The sequence below is a fragment of the Amphibalanus amphitrite genome, unplaced genomic scaffold, assembly GCF_019059575.1.
Source record: "Amphibalanus amphitrite isolate SeventyFive unplaced genomic scaffold, NRLGWU_Aamphi_draft 001409F_arrow, whole genome shotgun sequence".
Lineage (NCBI taxonomy): Eukaryota > Metazoa > Arthropoda > Thecostraca > Balanomorpha > Balanidae > Amphibalanus > Amphibalanus amphitrite.
In genome coordinates, this window is record NW_024882902.1 from 137,944 (window position 1) to 153,247 (window position 15,304).

Consider the following 15,304-nt stretch of genomic DNA (forward strand, 5'->3'; position numbering starts at 1 on the left):
CGCCTTTGTCTCCCACTACATATTTACCGCTTTACGAAGAAACATTGATATCAACTCCAGTAAGAAATTCTCCTTGTGAGCCGGTTTAGGCTTCGTAAAACTTGCAAGTCACTGCTGGGACACATGCAGCACGTTTTACAGCATGGTGGTCAGCATTTTTAGTTGAACGTTTATTTCTCCATTCCCTACACCGGGAGCCACGACCCTATATCGGAGCTACCACTCCTATCAGCCCTATCTTCCCCTATTGTCCCCGTCCACACGGGAGTGACTGACTCCCCCCCCCGCCGCCCCCCCCCCAGGCGGCCCGTGCGGCACCCACCAGTTCCGGTGCCCCAACGGACGCTGTATCCGCTCCTCCGCTGTCTGTGACGGGGTCTGTGACTGTGCTGGATCCTGCGACGACGAGCACAGACCGGAGTGTCGCGACAAGTATCACACCGTCAACGGTGAGTTAGTTAGGGCGGCTCCGGTCGGGGTCGGGTCAAGTCGGGTCAAGTCGGGGCAAGTCGGGTCAGGTCAGATTGGGTCGGGTCGGGTCGGGTAGAGTCGGGTAAATTGGGGTCTGGTCGGGTCTGGTTGGGCTCCATCCGGTTGGATACAGATGCAAGCATCATTCCATATATTTATTTTTTCAACTATGCTTCGGCATCCCGCGCTCGTGAAGACTCATCTAGGATATTCTCTGACAGAAAACATGGCATAAAATAAGTACGCTGTCATGAGCATCAGCCTCTGGACGTGCCTCCAGTAGGCGTGTAATAACCCCCGGTGCTCTGAGTACGGTTCCATCAGCTGCCGCTCCGTTGGCCGCTGGGGCATTCCAGGACAAAACGACCAATTTTTTTTTTTTTAAATGACACCCTTATATTTTTAAAAATTCTGAAACTTTGTGTATTGGGTAATCTGACACGCTGGAGACGGTTCTGCCAATATTAGACCTCTCCGACAAAAGGTCACAGAGTTATAGCCTCCGGCATTTTGGAGAGGTCACCCTAAAGACCAATCTTTGAGGGCATATATCTCAAAGAAAAAAATTTTAGGTATGAAAAATATATACCGATGGACTCAAAATTGATCAAAAAAGATTTTGGCTATCTCGAATTTTTTTTTCAAAAAATTTTCAATTTTTTTGATTTTGTGACCAATTTTTCAAAGACCTGGCTCGACCTCTTCCTCATCGAAATTGTACTTTTCGTCTATAGACAAAATGTTTTTTGATCAGTTTTCTTTCGATAGAAAAAAAATAAAAAAAATGGGTTCTGCCTTTAAAATATATTTTTCGCCACACATAGATGGCGCTGCTGATGCTGTTTTCCTATATTATTACGGAATTTAGATGATAAGATACAGTTCATGACAGATACGTGTTTTCTAGCAACAAATAAGACACTGTGACCCTTTTGAGTGACTATTTAACCTTCGAGGCGGTGGGGGGGGGGCATTTTTTGCCCCCTTTGGTTTTTTCGATATATCTCGAGAACCGCTGCGCCGATCGTCACCAAACTTTCAGTACCCTCCCGGGAGTAGCTAGCGCACATGGTGACCAAAATTTTTTTCCAAAGGCTATGATAGGTTGGCCGCTAATGACGTCAGAGTGACGTCATTTCTGCCATTTTCGACCCAAAAAAAGGTTTCGCGGGAAGAGCTGTCAGGCCTACAGCTTTAGAGATACAGAAAAATGTTTTATTAATAAAAGGTGTGGAATCAAGAGGGCTACAAAACTGCTATATCGGTTTTTCGATTTTTTTTATTTTGACCCCCAAAAATCAAAAAATAGATTTTTTGAATACAATAGCCGAAAAATCCAAAATGTTTTTTGAATTTCGAAGAAAACGGAATATATGTGATAGTCCCTACCGCTTTCTATCTACATACCAAATTTGAGATCGATACCTCTTTTTTTTGGCCAAGTTATAGCGAAAAAAAACTTCAAAATTGATGACGTTAAATTTTCAAACTCAATTTTCAGCAATTCTAGACCTCGTAACGCAACACAAAGACCACCATTAGACTCCCCGTGACGAGCTGCATCGAATCAATACCCATTTTATGCAAAAATATCAACTTTGAAATTTGACCTTTTTTACCTGACCTTGACCTGACCTGCTGACCTCCACCAGAAAGTGACCTATTCCGTACCTGATAGTCTTATAACCAACACCATTGAGTTGGAAATGAAAAACTGGCCATAAAACATGCATCGCACAACTTTGGTAAACTTGGGTTCATGTGGTGACCTTTGGTGACCTGACCTGTGACCTGTGACCTGACCTGGTATGACCAGTGACCTCTAATAGCAACATATGTACTAGACAACTGACGCCTTATCGCTGATTTTCGACAAAATGCGTTTTACTCGGTGTTATAGCGCTTTCCCTAGAAGCCCCGTGAACGGTGAAACATTTTATTTTTGACCTGACCTGTGACGTCATCGGTGACCCCTAGGTCAACGAAATTTGGTTTCTTTCGACAAATTTGACAGGGCTATCGAACGCCGTTTGAGCTGTTGTTGGGAAACACACTTTGATCATCATCTGCATCTTATTATCTCAATTCAATAATTATTCAGGAAAAACAGCGTCAGCAGCGCCATCTATGTGTGGCGAAAAATATATTTTAAAGGCAGAACCCATTTTTTTATTTTTTCTATCGAAACAAAATTGATCAAAAAACATTTTGTCTATAGACGAAAAGTACAATTTCGATGAGGAAAAGGTCGAGCCAGGTCTTTGAAAAATTGGTCACAAAATCAAAAATTTTGAAAATTTTCAAAAAAAATTCGATGTAGCCAAAATCTTTTTTGATCAATTTTGAGTCCATCGGTATATATTTTTCATATATAAAATATTTTTTCTTTGAGATATATGCCCTCAAAGATTGGTCTTTAGGGTGACCTCTCCAAAATGCCGGAGGCTATAACTCTGTGACCTTTAGTCAGAGAGGTCTAATATTGGCAGGGCCGTCTCCAGCGTGTCAGATTACCCTATACACAAAGTTTCAGAATTTTTAAAAATATGAGGGTGTTCGGCTGTGGTTGAGCTGTCCTGGAATGCCCCCGCTGTCAACGTGTTGCACCAGCGCTGTTCAGTGTTCAGTGAGGTAAAGTTGATGTCAGGTTAGATGTATCTTCCAGTGAGGGGACTGACTTCCGTCCATACTTGGTGACGTGTCGCCTCGCCTCAGTCTTAGTTATACTAATGGAGTGCACCGTAGCTCCTGTGCACTTGTGTAGCTCTCTTATATAACGTGGCATTATTTACGGGATCGGGGAAAGCACAATGTAGTTATTTAGCATCGTTAAAAAAACATCAACTGCCGTCGAGTTAACCCTATTAGTGGCAGGCTCCTGGCTACCCCCTATTAGTGGCAGGGGGGGGGGGGGCTGTTTACGACCCCCCCTTGATATCTCGAGATCTAACGGGCCGATTTTCAAAATTCAAACGGCATTCGATTTCGCTCAACGTGATCTACATTTCTAAAAAATAAAAAGTAAAAAATGTCAATAGGGGGGGGGGGGTAGAGGGGGGTAAAAACGGGCAAATTGCAGATACATTTTAGACTGTTTATCACGGCCAGGTTTCTGAACCAATCTTAACACAACTTTTGCCGATCGATAGAGAATGAACCAGGAATTCACATGGATCCTAAAAATATGCATTTTCAAAAATCATAGGCGGATACAGATCATTGAGATTGGGGGTACACAAAAAGTATAGTAAATAAGGTTTTTGTTGGTACTGTTTCTAAAAAGGGTGGTAATGGTCTTGTTATGTTATAATTTTCTTATGAGAGAACGCCTAAAATTGTATTGGTAATGCATAGGCGGTGTCAGGGCACCTATGTTGGGAGGTAAAACATAACCCCCCTTTTTGGACGCCTGGATCCGCCTATTATAGCAAAAACGTGTCAAAAGAGGATGCACAATAACTGTATATGTTATCACATGATACCTTTTATTCACTGTTCGTAAAACTGGTGCAGCATCGTGATCTTCGCCCAAATGACTCGCTTCACGAATAGGACCCCCCAATTCCCAGTGCTCTGGAGCTGCCCCTGGTAAAGTTATGAACTTGAAATTTTCAGGGAATGTGCCCAATTTAGTTTTAGGAAAAGCCAGAAAATTTCAGCATCGTAGCTTCAGCGGTTTTGGAGATATTCCCGAAAAACCTGAGGGGTGGATAAAAACAACCCCCCCTGCCACTAATAGGGTTAATCATGCCAACCATCTAATGGTCTTTGTGTGCTGAGTCATAAATTGATTTGGCACATGGCAGCACACTTGATGTGTGCTATTTTCTTACAAGAAGTTATGTAACTAGCCCTTTATTCACCCGGTTGGTAAGGTACTTAAGCTTTTTGAGAAATTACCAGTACATAAATGTACTTATCGTCATATTTGTTAGATATATATTCAATATTCTACACCACTCTGCAATGTTCCTGTAAGAACAAGACGGTTTTTTTGACCATTCCTCTTCCCATAAAATTTCAAACCACATACCTACCAAGCATACGGAAAAGATGCTTCGCAATATACATATTTTGTTACTTGGAACATACATAGAAACATCAATATCTTCGACCATGAAAAAAATCAATGGGTATAAATTGATAGCCTTTTGCGCCGGCTACCAATGTATACCCATTGATTCTTTAGGCACATGATTGCTTAAGTGTACATAATCTCAGCAAAGTGTATACTGTATTGCTTTATGGATTTTCGGAAATTGGCCTGGGAACGCCTCCGGCCATGGCTTACCAGTTATTACATCTGTCCTTAACTCACCAAAATGACTCTATTTATTTATTACAGAGGCTCCGACTACCGCTGGCTTTGTTTCTAATCTTATTTAGGATAGGTATTAATATCGTTCAATATGGTACATGATCCGGCCAACAGGAAAAAACTACCAGGGCAGAGTTCTACAAGATTTATTGTGATCAGGGCTTGTAGTCGGTGGGCCCACAGCAGTCGCAGACCGTGATGACCGTTATAACTGTGGGGACAACGGACGAAAGGTGTAACACATCCGGCACATAACCAATCGCCGCAGTAGGGGGTAGCACATGAACGAGCGAACAGATCATGTTGGTTACTCAGAAACTGAACTCAAACTCTAAGCACCGCTCGTTTAAATATACCAGACTGGCTGATTAAGTAATCCAATCACACAGTATCGCGCTGTCTAACCAGTGCCAGTAGTGCCTATCGAAGAGATATAAGTGAGACTCACTTCGTCCGGGATTGTGAGTGGTCGTGCGTGCAGTCAATGTGGCTACCAAGCACAGTAGTCAGCTATCAGAGGCAAGGCACACATATGCGACACCTGAAAGACAAATGCCAGTCAAAAACAAATCCGTATATCTTGATGCGGTTAGCCGCTGGGGCGGGAACATGGCTCCCCAAAATTACGGTACTTATACCTAATTTTCCAACACTTTTCCACACAGAACGTGAATAGCAGAGACGTTGTCTGCTATATACAAAACGCAGTCTGTTATACAACGGCACGCGTGATTCACATTTCGCAGCAACAACACGCTGTCACAAATCGATCACGGCGTCACTGTGACACATTATCACAATAGTGTCGATGACACTTTGTCACCGGAACTTGCGCAGCGCACACGAACGCAAGGAAAATAAACAAGGCTCCTCGACTGGGAATCACCCTACGACTTCAGCATGCGGATGACTTTGTGTATCGGTCTGTCATATTCAGCACGGCCGATACGCACTCGGACACTTCGTACCAGTCCATCACTGCTCGGGTACGTGGAAACCACGCGGCCCAGAGGCCAGCTGCATCGCGGGGCGTCAGCGTCGACGACGATCACGACGTCGCCTGGCTCGAGATTCAGCTCCGTCCGGTTCCACTTGCGACGCTCTTGGAGAGTTGGCAGAAACTCCCGCCTCCAGCGGAGCCAGAACTGGTTGGAGAGATACTGGACCCTCCTCCAGCGTTGTCTGACGTACAGGTCCGGGCGGTCGAAGTTCCCCGGCAGAGGGAGAACTACCTTCTGTTTCAAGGTGAGTAGTTGACTAGGGGTGATAGGCTCTACTACATCTGAGTCAGTCATGCATGTATAGGACAGGGGGCGGCTGTTAACTACGGCTTCGGCTTCTGTCATGACCGTTCGAAGAAGTTCGTCGTCGATCTGGAGTCCCACATCTTGGAACAGGCTGTTGAGAGCGGCGCGAACAGACCGTATCTGGCGCTCCCAGGCGCCGCCCATGTGACTAGCCCGTGGGGTGATGTGGTCGAATTCCACGAGGTCGCAGTTGTCCTTCAGGATGGTCCTCCTGACCTGATCTCGGTCCATCTCGTTGAGTGCTGCCATGAGGTATCCCTCGCCACCGATGAAATTCGTGGCGTTGTCGCAGAAGAGCTTTCTGACTGGTCCCCTCCGACTAACAAAACGTCGGTAGGCGTTGATGAAAGCGTCTGCAGTCAGCGAGTTCAGAGTCTCGAGGTGAACGGCTCTCGAGCTCATGCACGTAAACACGATGCCCCATCTCTTCAGCTCGCTGCGACGCTCTTTGATGATGAAGGGTCCGAAACAGTCACATCCGGAATAGGTGAACGGTTCCATCTGTCCCACTCTCTCCTCCGGCAGGTCTGCCATCTTCTGGCCGCACGGTGTTCCTCTGAGCTTGATGCATTTGACGCACTTCTGTATGTACCGAGATACCGCCGTTCTTCCGTGAAGAATCCAAAATCCGGACAGCCGAATCTCGCTCAGCGTCATCGTTCGGCCTGAGTGCTTGGTCTTTTCATGGAAGTGCGCGATGATGAGGCGGCTGACGTGGTGATCCTTTGGCAGTATCACAGGGTGTGCCGTCTCCAGGGGCAGATCGCTTCTCCTCAGCCGTCCGCCTACTCGCAAGAGTCCATCTCTGGCAAGAAACGGGTCCAGACGGCGCACGCTGCTCCGCTTCTTGACTTGTTTCCGATCTGTCGTCGGATCCTCTTGAGTTGCCAGGTTCACTAACTCCTCTTCGAATTCATCTTCCTGAACGTTCTTCAGAATGGTCACTTCTGCGTCGTTCAGCTCATCTGTGTCAATGGGCATGTCTGTCAGCGATTTGCTCTCCTCTATACCTTCTGTGATTGTGCTGCAGGTCCGCTTTTGCCTGATTCGGTTCAGGAGTCGTCGTCTGTATCGTAGGCAGATCGCTACTGCCTTCTTGGCGCGGAACCAGCTTGAAAAGGGAACAAGTCGGCTTGACAGATCAAACTTGGCGTCGTCTTGTCGGCTGCTGGTGACCAACACTCTTGTTTTCTTCACCTCTGGATCGTCTTCTTGTACCTCGACGAACCGTGGTTCTGCTGAGAGCTCTGCCGAATCCATCAAGAACTTGGGTCCGTGCCACCAGAGGTCACAGTTCTTGAGCTCACTTGCATCGAGGCCACGGGAGGCCAGATCTGCTGGATTGTCCTCAGATTTCACGAATCTCCATTGGTCCGGGACAGTGTGTTCCCGTATCTGTTGAACTCGGTTAGCAACGAAAACTTGAAACCTTCTGCTCTCATTGCCGATATAACCGAGCACGACCATGCTGTCGGTCCAGAAGAAGTGGCGCAGGTTCCGGATGTTGAGCTTCTTGTCCAAGAAGCTCGCGACCTTCACGGAGAGGACCGCCGCGGTCAGCTCGAGCCGCGGGATCGTGACTGCCCGCTTGGGCGTCACCTTCGCCTTGCTGATCACGAGACCCGAACTGATGTGTCCAAGCTCATCGATGGTTCGCAGGTAGGTAACCTGACCGTAGCCAGATGTACTTGCATCGGAGAAGTGATGCAACTCGTAAATCTTGATCTTGCCCTTGTTTGAGACGTAGCGTCTGGGGACAGAGATGTCGGAAAGCAAGCATATACTTTCCCTCCACTGCAGCCAGCGCACGGCGACGTCTTCTGCCACAGGTTCGTCCCAGTCATAGCCGTCACAGCAGAGGAGCTTCACGAACTGCTTGCCTTTCAGGATTACCGGAGATATCAGACCGACTGGATCGTACAGTGAACTCACCGTCGACAGAATGCCCCGTCTTGTAATGGGCTTGTCTGCAAGGTCCACGTTGATGTGCAGTGTGTCTGTTTCGGTGTTCCACTTCAGTCCGAGTGCTTGCTCGTAAGTAGGGTGGTGCAGACTGACGTCTACTGATGTCATTCCCTTAGAGACACTGTCAGGGGGAAGGCTAGCGACGACAGAGGGGTCGTTGGAAACAAACTTGTTGAGTTTGAATCCTCCATCTGCGCACAGGTGGATCGTGTCCATGGCTAGACGCGCAGCAGTGTCGGCATCCGGAACGCTGATGAGCCCATCGTCCACGTAGAAGTTGTGTCTGACAAAATCTGCCGCTTCTTTCCCGTACTTCTGCTCGTACGTGTCTGCCGTAGCGTTCAGGGCGTACATCGCGCATGCGGGGGAGGAGACCGCGCCGAAGAGATGAGTCTTCATCCGATACTGGACGGGCTCTCCGGATGTGTCGCCGTTTTCCCACCACAGGAATCTGAGCAGATCCCTGTGCTGCTCAGTCACGAGCACCTGATTAAACATCTCCTGGATGTCGCAGCTGATCGCCACTTCATCTTTTCTGAAGCGGATGATTACGCCCAGCAGATTGTTGATGAAGTCTGGTCCTTGGAGAAGGCTGTTATTCAGCGAGAATCCTTGGTATTCAGCGCTGCAGTCGTAGACGACTCTGATTTTCCCTTTCTTTGCGTGGTAGACACCGTGGTGAGGGACGAACCAGACCCTTCCATCGTCGTTTCCCAGTTCGTCTTCTGGCACCCGCTCCGCATATCCCTTGTTGAACGAGTCGGCCATGAACTTGTTGTAGTCATCGCTGAACTTCTTGTCGTTAGCGAGTCTTCTTTTCAGGCAGAAAAGCCGCTTCAATGCCAGCTTCTTGTTGTCTGGGAACTTCACATTCTGGTCCTTCAGAGGAAGTGGTCCTTCGAAGTGTTTGTCGGCTCTCTGATGGAAGTTCTCCTCCATTATCCTCAAGAATCGTCGGTCTTCTTGTGATACCTTCTTCTCCGTGTGTTCGTCACGAAAGTCGGCCTCGAACATGCGTGCGACTTCCAGTGGACTTACTTCTCGTGCCTGAGTTTTGAGTACGAAGTGACACGTATTCGATTCTGCCGCCTGTACGCAGTGGCATGTTGGAGCAGATGTGGATCCCTCAACGAATCCCACAACGCTCCATCCCAGTTCTGTTCTGATTGCCCATGGGTCTTCGCCGCTTCCTGGAACAATCTCTCTCGGCTTCACTGCGCGGGGGCAGTTCATACCGATAAGTAGTCCGATGTCTGCATCCGGTAGGTGAGGAGGAAGATCTTCCATCAGATGCTCGAGATGCTTCCACTTTTGCAGCGTGGTTGTTCGAGGGATGAGGTGTCTCTCCGCTGGTATCTCGACCCGTGTGTAGGTGGCTGGAAGGTTGATGCGGTCGGTGGTCGTGAGCCCTTGGACCGAAAGTCCCGTCACTCTGAGGCTGTCCACCGTTGCCTTTCCAGCCATGGTGCTGAGTTGAAGCGCAATCTTCTCTCCTCTGCCTCCAACTTTCTGCAGCGTTGTTTCGGTCATGAAACACGCATCTGACTGCGGGTCAAGAACTGCGTAGACGATTGCCTGTCGATTAGGGTCGTCCTCGCTTCGAAGAATGACGGGAACAATCATGGTGTGAAGACAGGCTGATTTCTGACAATCGCCCTCAACCGCCACCTTGAATGTGGTTGCACGAGTTTCCGGAGTGCCGTCGCTTGAGCCTGCTGGCCTCTTCACCGGAGTCGACGCCGTGTTCTTCTCTCTTGAGTCGCTGTGCAACAGCGTTGGGTGAGAGTAACCACACTTCTCACATCTTCTCCTGCTTCGGCATTCCTTCCAAATGTGACCGTGGCGGAGACAGCCTCTACAGAGTCCATGCCGCTTGACCGCCTCGTGCCTCTCTTCTGATGTCATGGCTTTGAAGTCCTTGCATGTCTCGATCGAGTGCTGCTGTCCACAGATCTTGCATGGCCAAGGAGGCCGTGGCTTCGCTGACGGTGGAGTTCGGTGCTTCGGGGCGTCAGCAGGTTCATCTGATGCTGCCAAAGAAATGAAGGTGTGAGCGCTTTCCTTGCGGCTGACACGACCTCTGGCTGGTGTGTCTCGACCCGAAGTCGAAAATACATCTGGTGTGCCGTCGACCGGTCCACAGGCGATCCTAGCCTCCCTGTTCAGGAAACTCACAAACTCTTCGAACGGCGGGTAGCCCGGTTGAGCCCCCGCGTCAGGCTCGAACAGTCTCTTGTCGACGACACGCCTCCACTTGTCCACGATGTGTTTAGGCAGTTTCCGCAGGATCTCGTTGTTCTGGTTGCAGTCGTTAAGAGATTCGAGACCCGATACGTGATGTGAGACCGCGAGGCAGCTATCCAGGTAGTCCGCCAATCGTCTTAGACCGCTCCCATCACCAGCGCGCACCGGTGGCCACTCCTTCAGCTTCTTGCGGTACGTGCGTGAGACGATGAAGTCATTTCCGTAGCGGTCGTACAGCTTCTTCTTCGCTTGATTGTACGCGTCTGCTGACCTAAGGAGAAGAAATCCTTCAATCACTGTTCTCGCTTCTCCTCCGGTGTACCTGGAGAGGTAGTGCAGTCGTTCTGTCGCCGATGACGTTCTGCTCTCGATGAAGCTCTCGAAGGCCTTCACCCAGGGATGAAACCTCTCGACGCTTCCCTGGAAGACCTCCGGTTCCAGCGCTGGAAGCTGGCCTCTTCGCTGCTCTGCGAACAGATCTGATAAGTTAGTGGGTCCCGCAGCTAGCGTCCCGGAGCTACGTTCTACATTTAGCTGCTCCTCTGGCTCTATCATCGCGCTGGGCCTGAAGATACGTGCGCCAGGGTTCAGCCCATGATGAAGTGTAGTTGATTCAAGCCCGTCAGCTACGCTGATGTGAGCGCTGCCGCCCTGCGCAGATGACAGAGGCGCTGCTCCGGCATCTGCCACGCTGAGCGAAACGCTGGCGCGCTGAGAGGAAGATATATCGCCGCGAACTTCGCTGGTTGTCACGGGAGCACCTGCACTTCGAACAGGTCCTACTTGGATTGACTCCGCTGGAGCTGTCACGTCATTCTCCGCAGGTAGTCTGTAGGTCTTTCCGTCTTCCAACTCCATCTCAAATTTGTGCAGTGCCTTACTCTGCTCTTCCACAGTGCTGAGCTCCACTTCCAGTTCAAGATCCTCCTCTTTCCACTTGATGGCCTGTTTCTCTTGTTCGATTTCTCGTCTTCTCAGCACAGCCGCTTGTCTCGCTCGCAGGGCTGCTTTCTGATGTTCGTCTTGCATTTGCAGGATCTTCAAGGAGGCTCGAACAGAAGCAACCGATGTCGATGTCCGAGAGTTCCCACTGCGACCGGTCACCGACGGAGCTCGGGCTTCTGTGCTCCTCAGTTTCTCCAGGGCTTCTTGCATCTGCAAGTTGAGTGCTTGAAACTGTTCAATGTCTCTCTGAAGGAGGGCGACCTCGTCTGATGGCAGCAGGATTCTCAGGTCTGACAGAGTCTGAAGAAGATTCACATAGCAATGGGTCCACTCCTTCAGTTCTGGTTTTCCCAAGTCTGGGGCGATAGTGCCATCGTCTTCCACCATCTTCTCAGTGTGCCTTTTCAGCTCCTTGAGCTGTCTCTTGAACACCTTCGTCTTCATCTCCTTCTGGTGTTCTCTTCCTGCCTCAGTCAGGCGCACCTGTCGTCTACTTGCAGATGTCTGTTCCTGGTTCTCTTCACTGTCCATAATCGTATAGTTCAGGGGGACTGGGAGTTAGTTGAGGTCTACACTCCACTGCACCTGAATCGTTAGTAGACAACTGCCTTTCCAACTACAAATAGGTCTCCAGATAATGAAGAATGAGTGACACGATGTCAGGCTAGACAGCCCTCAGGTTAGGATCAAATGTGAGGATCATCTCTACTGGCCGTGAACATCAATCTACTGTGTCACCACTCTACTGATGGGCAACACCACCACCTCACAACAGGTAGAAGAATTATAACTGATCCGGCCAACAGGAAAAAACTACCAGGGCAGAGTTCTACAAGATTTATTGTGATCAGGGCTTGTAGTCGGTGGGCCCACAGCAGTCGCAGACCGTGATGACCGTTATAACTGTGGGGACAACGGACGAAAGGTGTAACACATCCGGCACATAACCAATCGCCGCAGTAGGGGGTAGCACATGAACGAGCGAACAGATCATGTTGGTTACTCAGAAACTGAACTCAAACTCTAAGCACCGCTCGTTTAAATATACCAGACTGGCTGATTAAGTAATCCAATCACACAGTATCGCGCTGTCTAACCAGTGCCAGTAGTGCCTATCGAAGAGATATAAGTGAGACTCACTTCGTCCGGGATTGTGAGTGGTCGTGCGTGCAGTCAATGTGGCTACCAAGCACAGTAGTCAGCTATCAGAGGCAAGGCACACATATGCGACACCTGAAAGACAAATGCCAGTCAAAAACAAATCCGTATATCTTGATGCGGTTAGCCGCTGGGGCGGGAACAGTACAAAAATGCCAATATGGCTCACGTTAACATGGCACCAAGGTGCGGCAGGCATGCTATTGGTATGAGTGGTGCCATGGGCTGACATAACCCTGCGTCGTAGGTATAGGGTAATCAGGTGTAAATGCTTATACATATACAGGGTGATCCAAAAAATTTGGAACCCTTAACTTAAAATGTCTATGCGTCCGAAAGTATTCACTTTATTGACAAATTGCGAACACCATTAGAAAGAGCATTAAATCCTCTTTAAAATCACGTCAAATTGGTGCATGTATGTTGTAAAGCATTGGCACACTATTAGCTTTTGGAATGAGCGACAGAAAACTGAGTGAAACGAAATCGCCAAATGTTAACAATGCGCTGAAATCCGTTAGCACTCTAACACGGCGTGACGGCGTTATCTGTTGTCTTTTTGCGAATAACACCACATCCAAATTCAATTTTATTTCATAAAAGTTTACACAGAAGCACACAGTAGAACAGGTACACGCGTCCTAGCTTCCGCTGTTCATCACAGCATGTGCTCAACGCGAGCTCCGGGGGCCGTGACGCAGGCCTGCAGTTGCTTGGGGACAGCTCCGCTACAGATGTCAATCGGATACCTACCAACTTTTTGGTGTACCGATACCAAACCGATACAAACTTGGTATTTGGTATTTCAATTGTAATGTGTTTGGTATTTTGTTGGTATCATGAACCCTCACTAATGTGTAAGAGGCTAATAAATCGGTAAAAGTTGGTATTTCCCCCATTTTCCCAAGTTGGTTTGGTTTCGGTATTTCCCCACGGTTTTGGTTGGTATTTGGTTTGGTATCGGTATTCCGATTTTCTGTAATTGACACCACTAGCTCCGACTGCGCGGGCCATCAGTCTCTGGGACAACTGGTCCCAGCAGGCCGTCAGTCTTTCCTTTCCTTACAATAGCACGTGAATGAGCTATTTTTATTCATGAACCTCCAACAAGAGACATGGTCAGAACAGCAAACCGTCAATCACTGATTTGCGCATAATGCTCAAAACCGTTTCACTGAGTTTCGTTTCACTGAGTTTCGTGACACAAATTTTATAGGCATATGTCTAGGGCAATATTAATAACAATAAGTAAGTACAATCAACTTGGTTTTATAGAGAATTGAACGCTCTTTCTAATGGTGTTTGCAATTTATCAATAAAGTGAAAATTTTCTGACTTACAGACATTTTAAGTTAGGGGTTCTAATTTTTTTGGATCACCCTGTATAATAGTTTTGAGCTGAACTGACCCACTGATAGGTGCAACCGTCAGCTGTCTGTCCGTGTTCTCACTTGATTTGACCTGGCTTGACCAGTGGATATACTGACCTCACCTAATTGTATGGCACGGTTCAGAGCAACGGCCATTGACCTGACCTGTGTTGACCTGCAGGCGTGGTCCGATGCAGCGGTCATTGACTGGACCTGACCTGACCTGACCTGACCTGACCTGACCTGACCTGACCTGACCTGACCTGACCTGACCTGACCTGACCTGACCTGACCTGACCTAACCTGACCGGCAAACGTTGTTCAGCGTAACTGGCATTGACCTGCCCTGACCTGATCAGCAGGCCTGGTCTATTGACCCGTCATTGGCCTGACCTAGGTCAGGCCTTGGTCAGGCCAATGGCAGCTGCCTTAACCTGCCCTTCCCTGACCTAACCTGACCTGACCTCTCGCGCCTTGCAGGTGTGGTCCAGTGTAACCGCCGTCGAACGTGGCCGTGCGTCTCGGGCCTGGGTGAGCTGCACTGCGTCGGGTCGGAGTACATCTGCGACGGCTCCGTCGACTGCCCTGCCGACCAGAGAACGCACATGTCTGACGAGCAAGGATGCCGTGAGTAGACTGACCGGTGACGTCAGACTTTGGTCTGGTGACGTCATATAGAGATCGTGGATTAGTGGAACTGTGTAGTGGTTATGGTATGCTGCACTGTGCGTCGTGCTTGCTACACATTATATAAATTGAATAAACAATATGACTACTGTTGCTCATAATGCACTACTAACGCAGACAAAGCCAAGCAACGAAAGTTTCCTTTTTATCCTCTCTCATTTTATGCTATCATTTTTCAAGTCTCATTGTTGTATTAAGTTCGAGTTCATTTATACACTGAGAAAACAGTGTCCCGATTTTCGGGCTCAGAGACCAGTTTTCGGGCTAATGTACCATATTCAAAACAGACAGCACATTTCGAGAATACTTTCTGAGCTAGCGCCACATGGGCTCATACGATCCCTTAAATCGGTATCATTGATCGCAGAAACAGAGCTCAGTCAGTACCCATTATCGGTGTCAAGCTCTAAAACTAGTCTCACTATGATACCAGTTTTCAGCCTGATCCCCATTTTCGAGCTCACCTGATTCCAGTTTGAGGGCTCAAATTGTGTGGTGAAGCCAATATTAGGGCTCACGTCATCGCTTTTCGGGGCTTTGGTAAAAGCTGGATTGCGTCAGCTTGCTGGCCAGCTGGCGACGCACGAAAGGTATTTAATTTTAGATATACCTAAGCGCGGTAGTAGGATGGACATAAATATTTCAAATGGCTTTAAATGAAAAATTGATTGGTAAATATTCATTCTTTTATATCTAGCATTGATATGTAAGAAGCTCTGCTAGCGCCACCATACGGCGCCAGCTGGCAAAAAATCCAGTTAATACCAGAGCCCGCTTTTCGTCCGATGCAGCCCCTCCTCCCCCCTCCCCCGTGTCCAGCAGCTGCGAATAAGACGAAG

General features: G+C 48.4%; 1 protein-coding gene across 1 annotated transcript in view; it reads left to right on the top strand.

Annotated features, from left to right (window-relative positions):
- LOC122372855 (G-protein coupled receptor GRL101-like) overlaps positions 1-14,413 on the top strand; it is a 54,083-nt gene extending 39,670 nt beyond the window's left edge. The window contains exons 8-9 of the mRNA XM_043350501.1: positions 303-449; positions 14,259-14,413. Of these exons, the coding sequence (XP_043206436.1) occupies positions 303-449; positions 14,259-14,413 (302 nt within the window). The remainder of the gene's footprint in view (positions 1-302; positions 450-14,258) is intronic.
- The last annotated feature ends 891 nt before the right edge of the window (positions 14,414-15,304 follow it).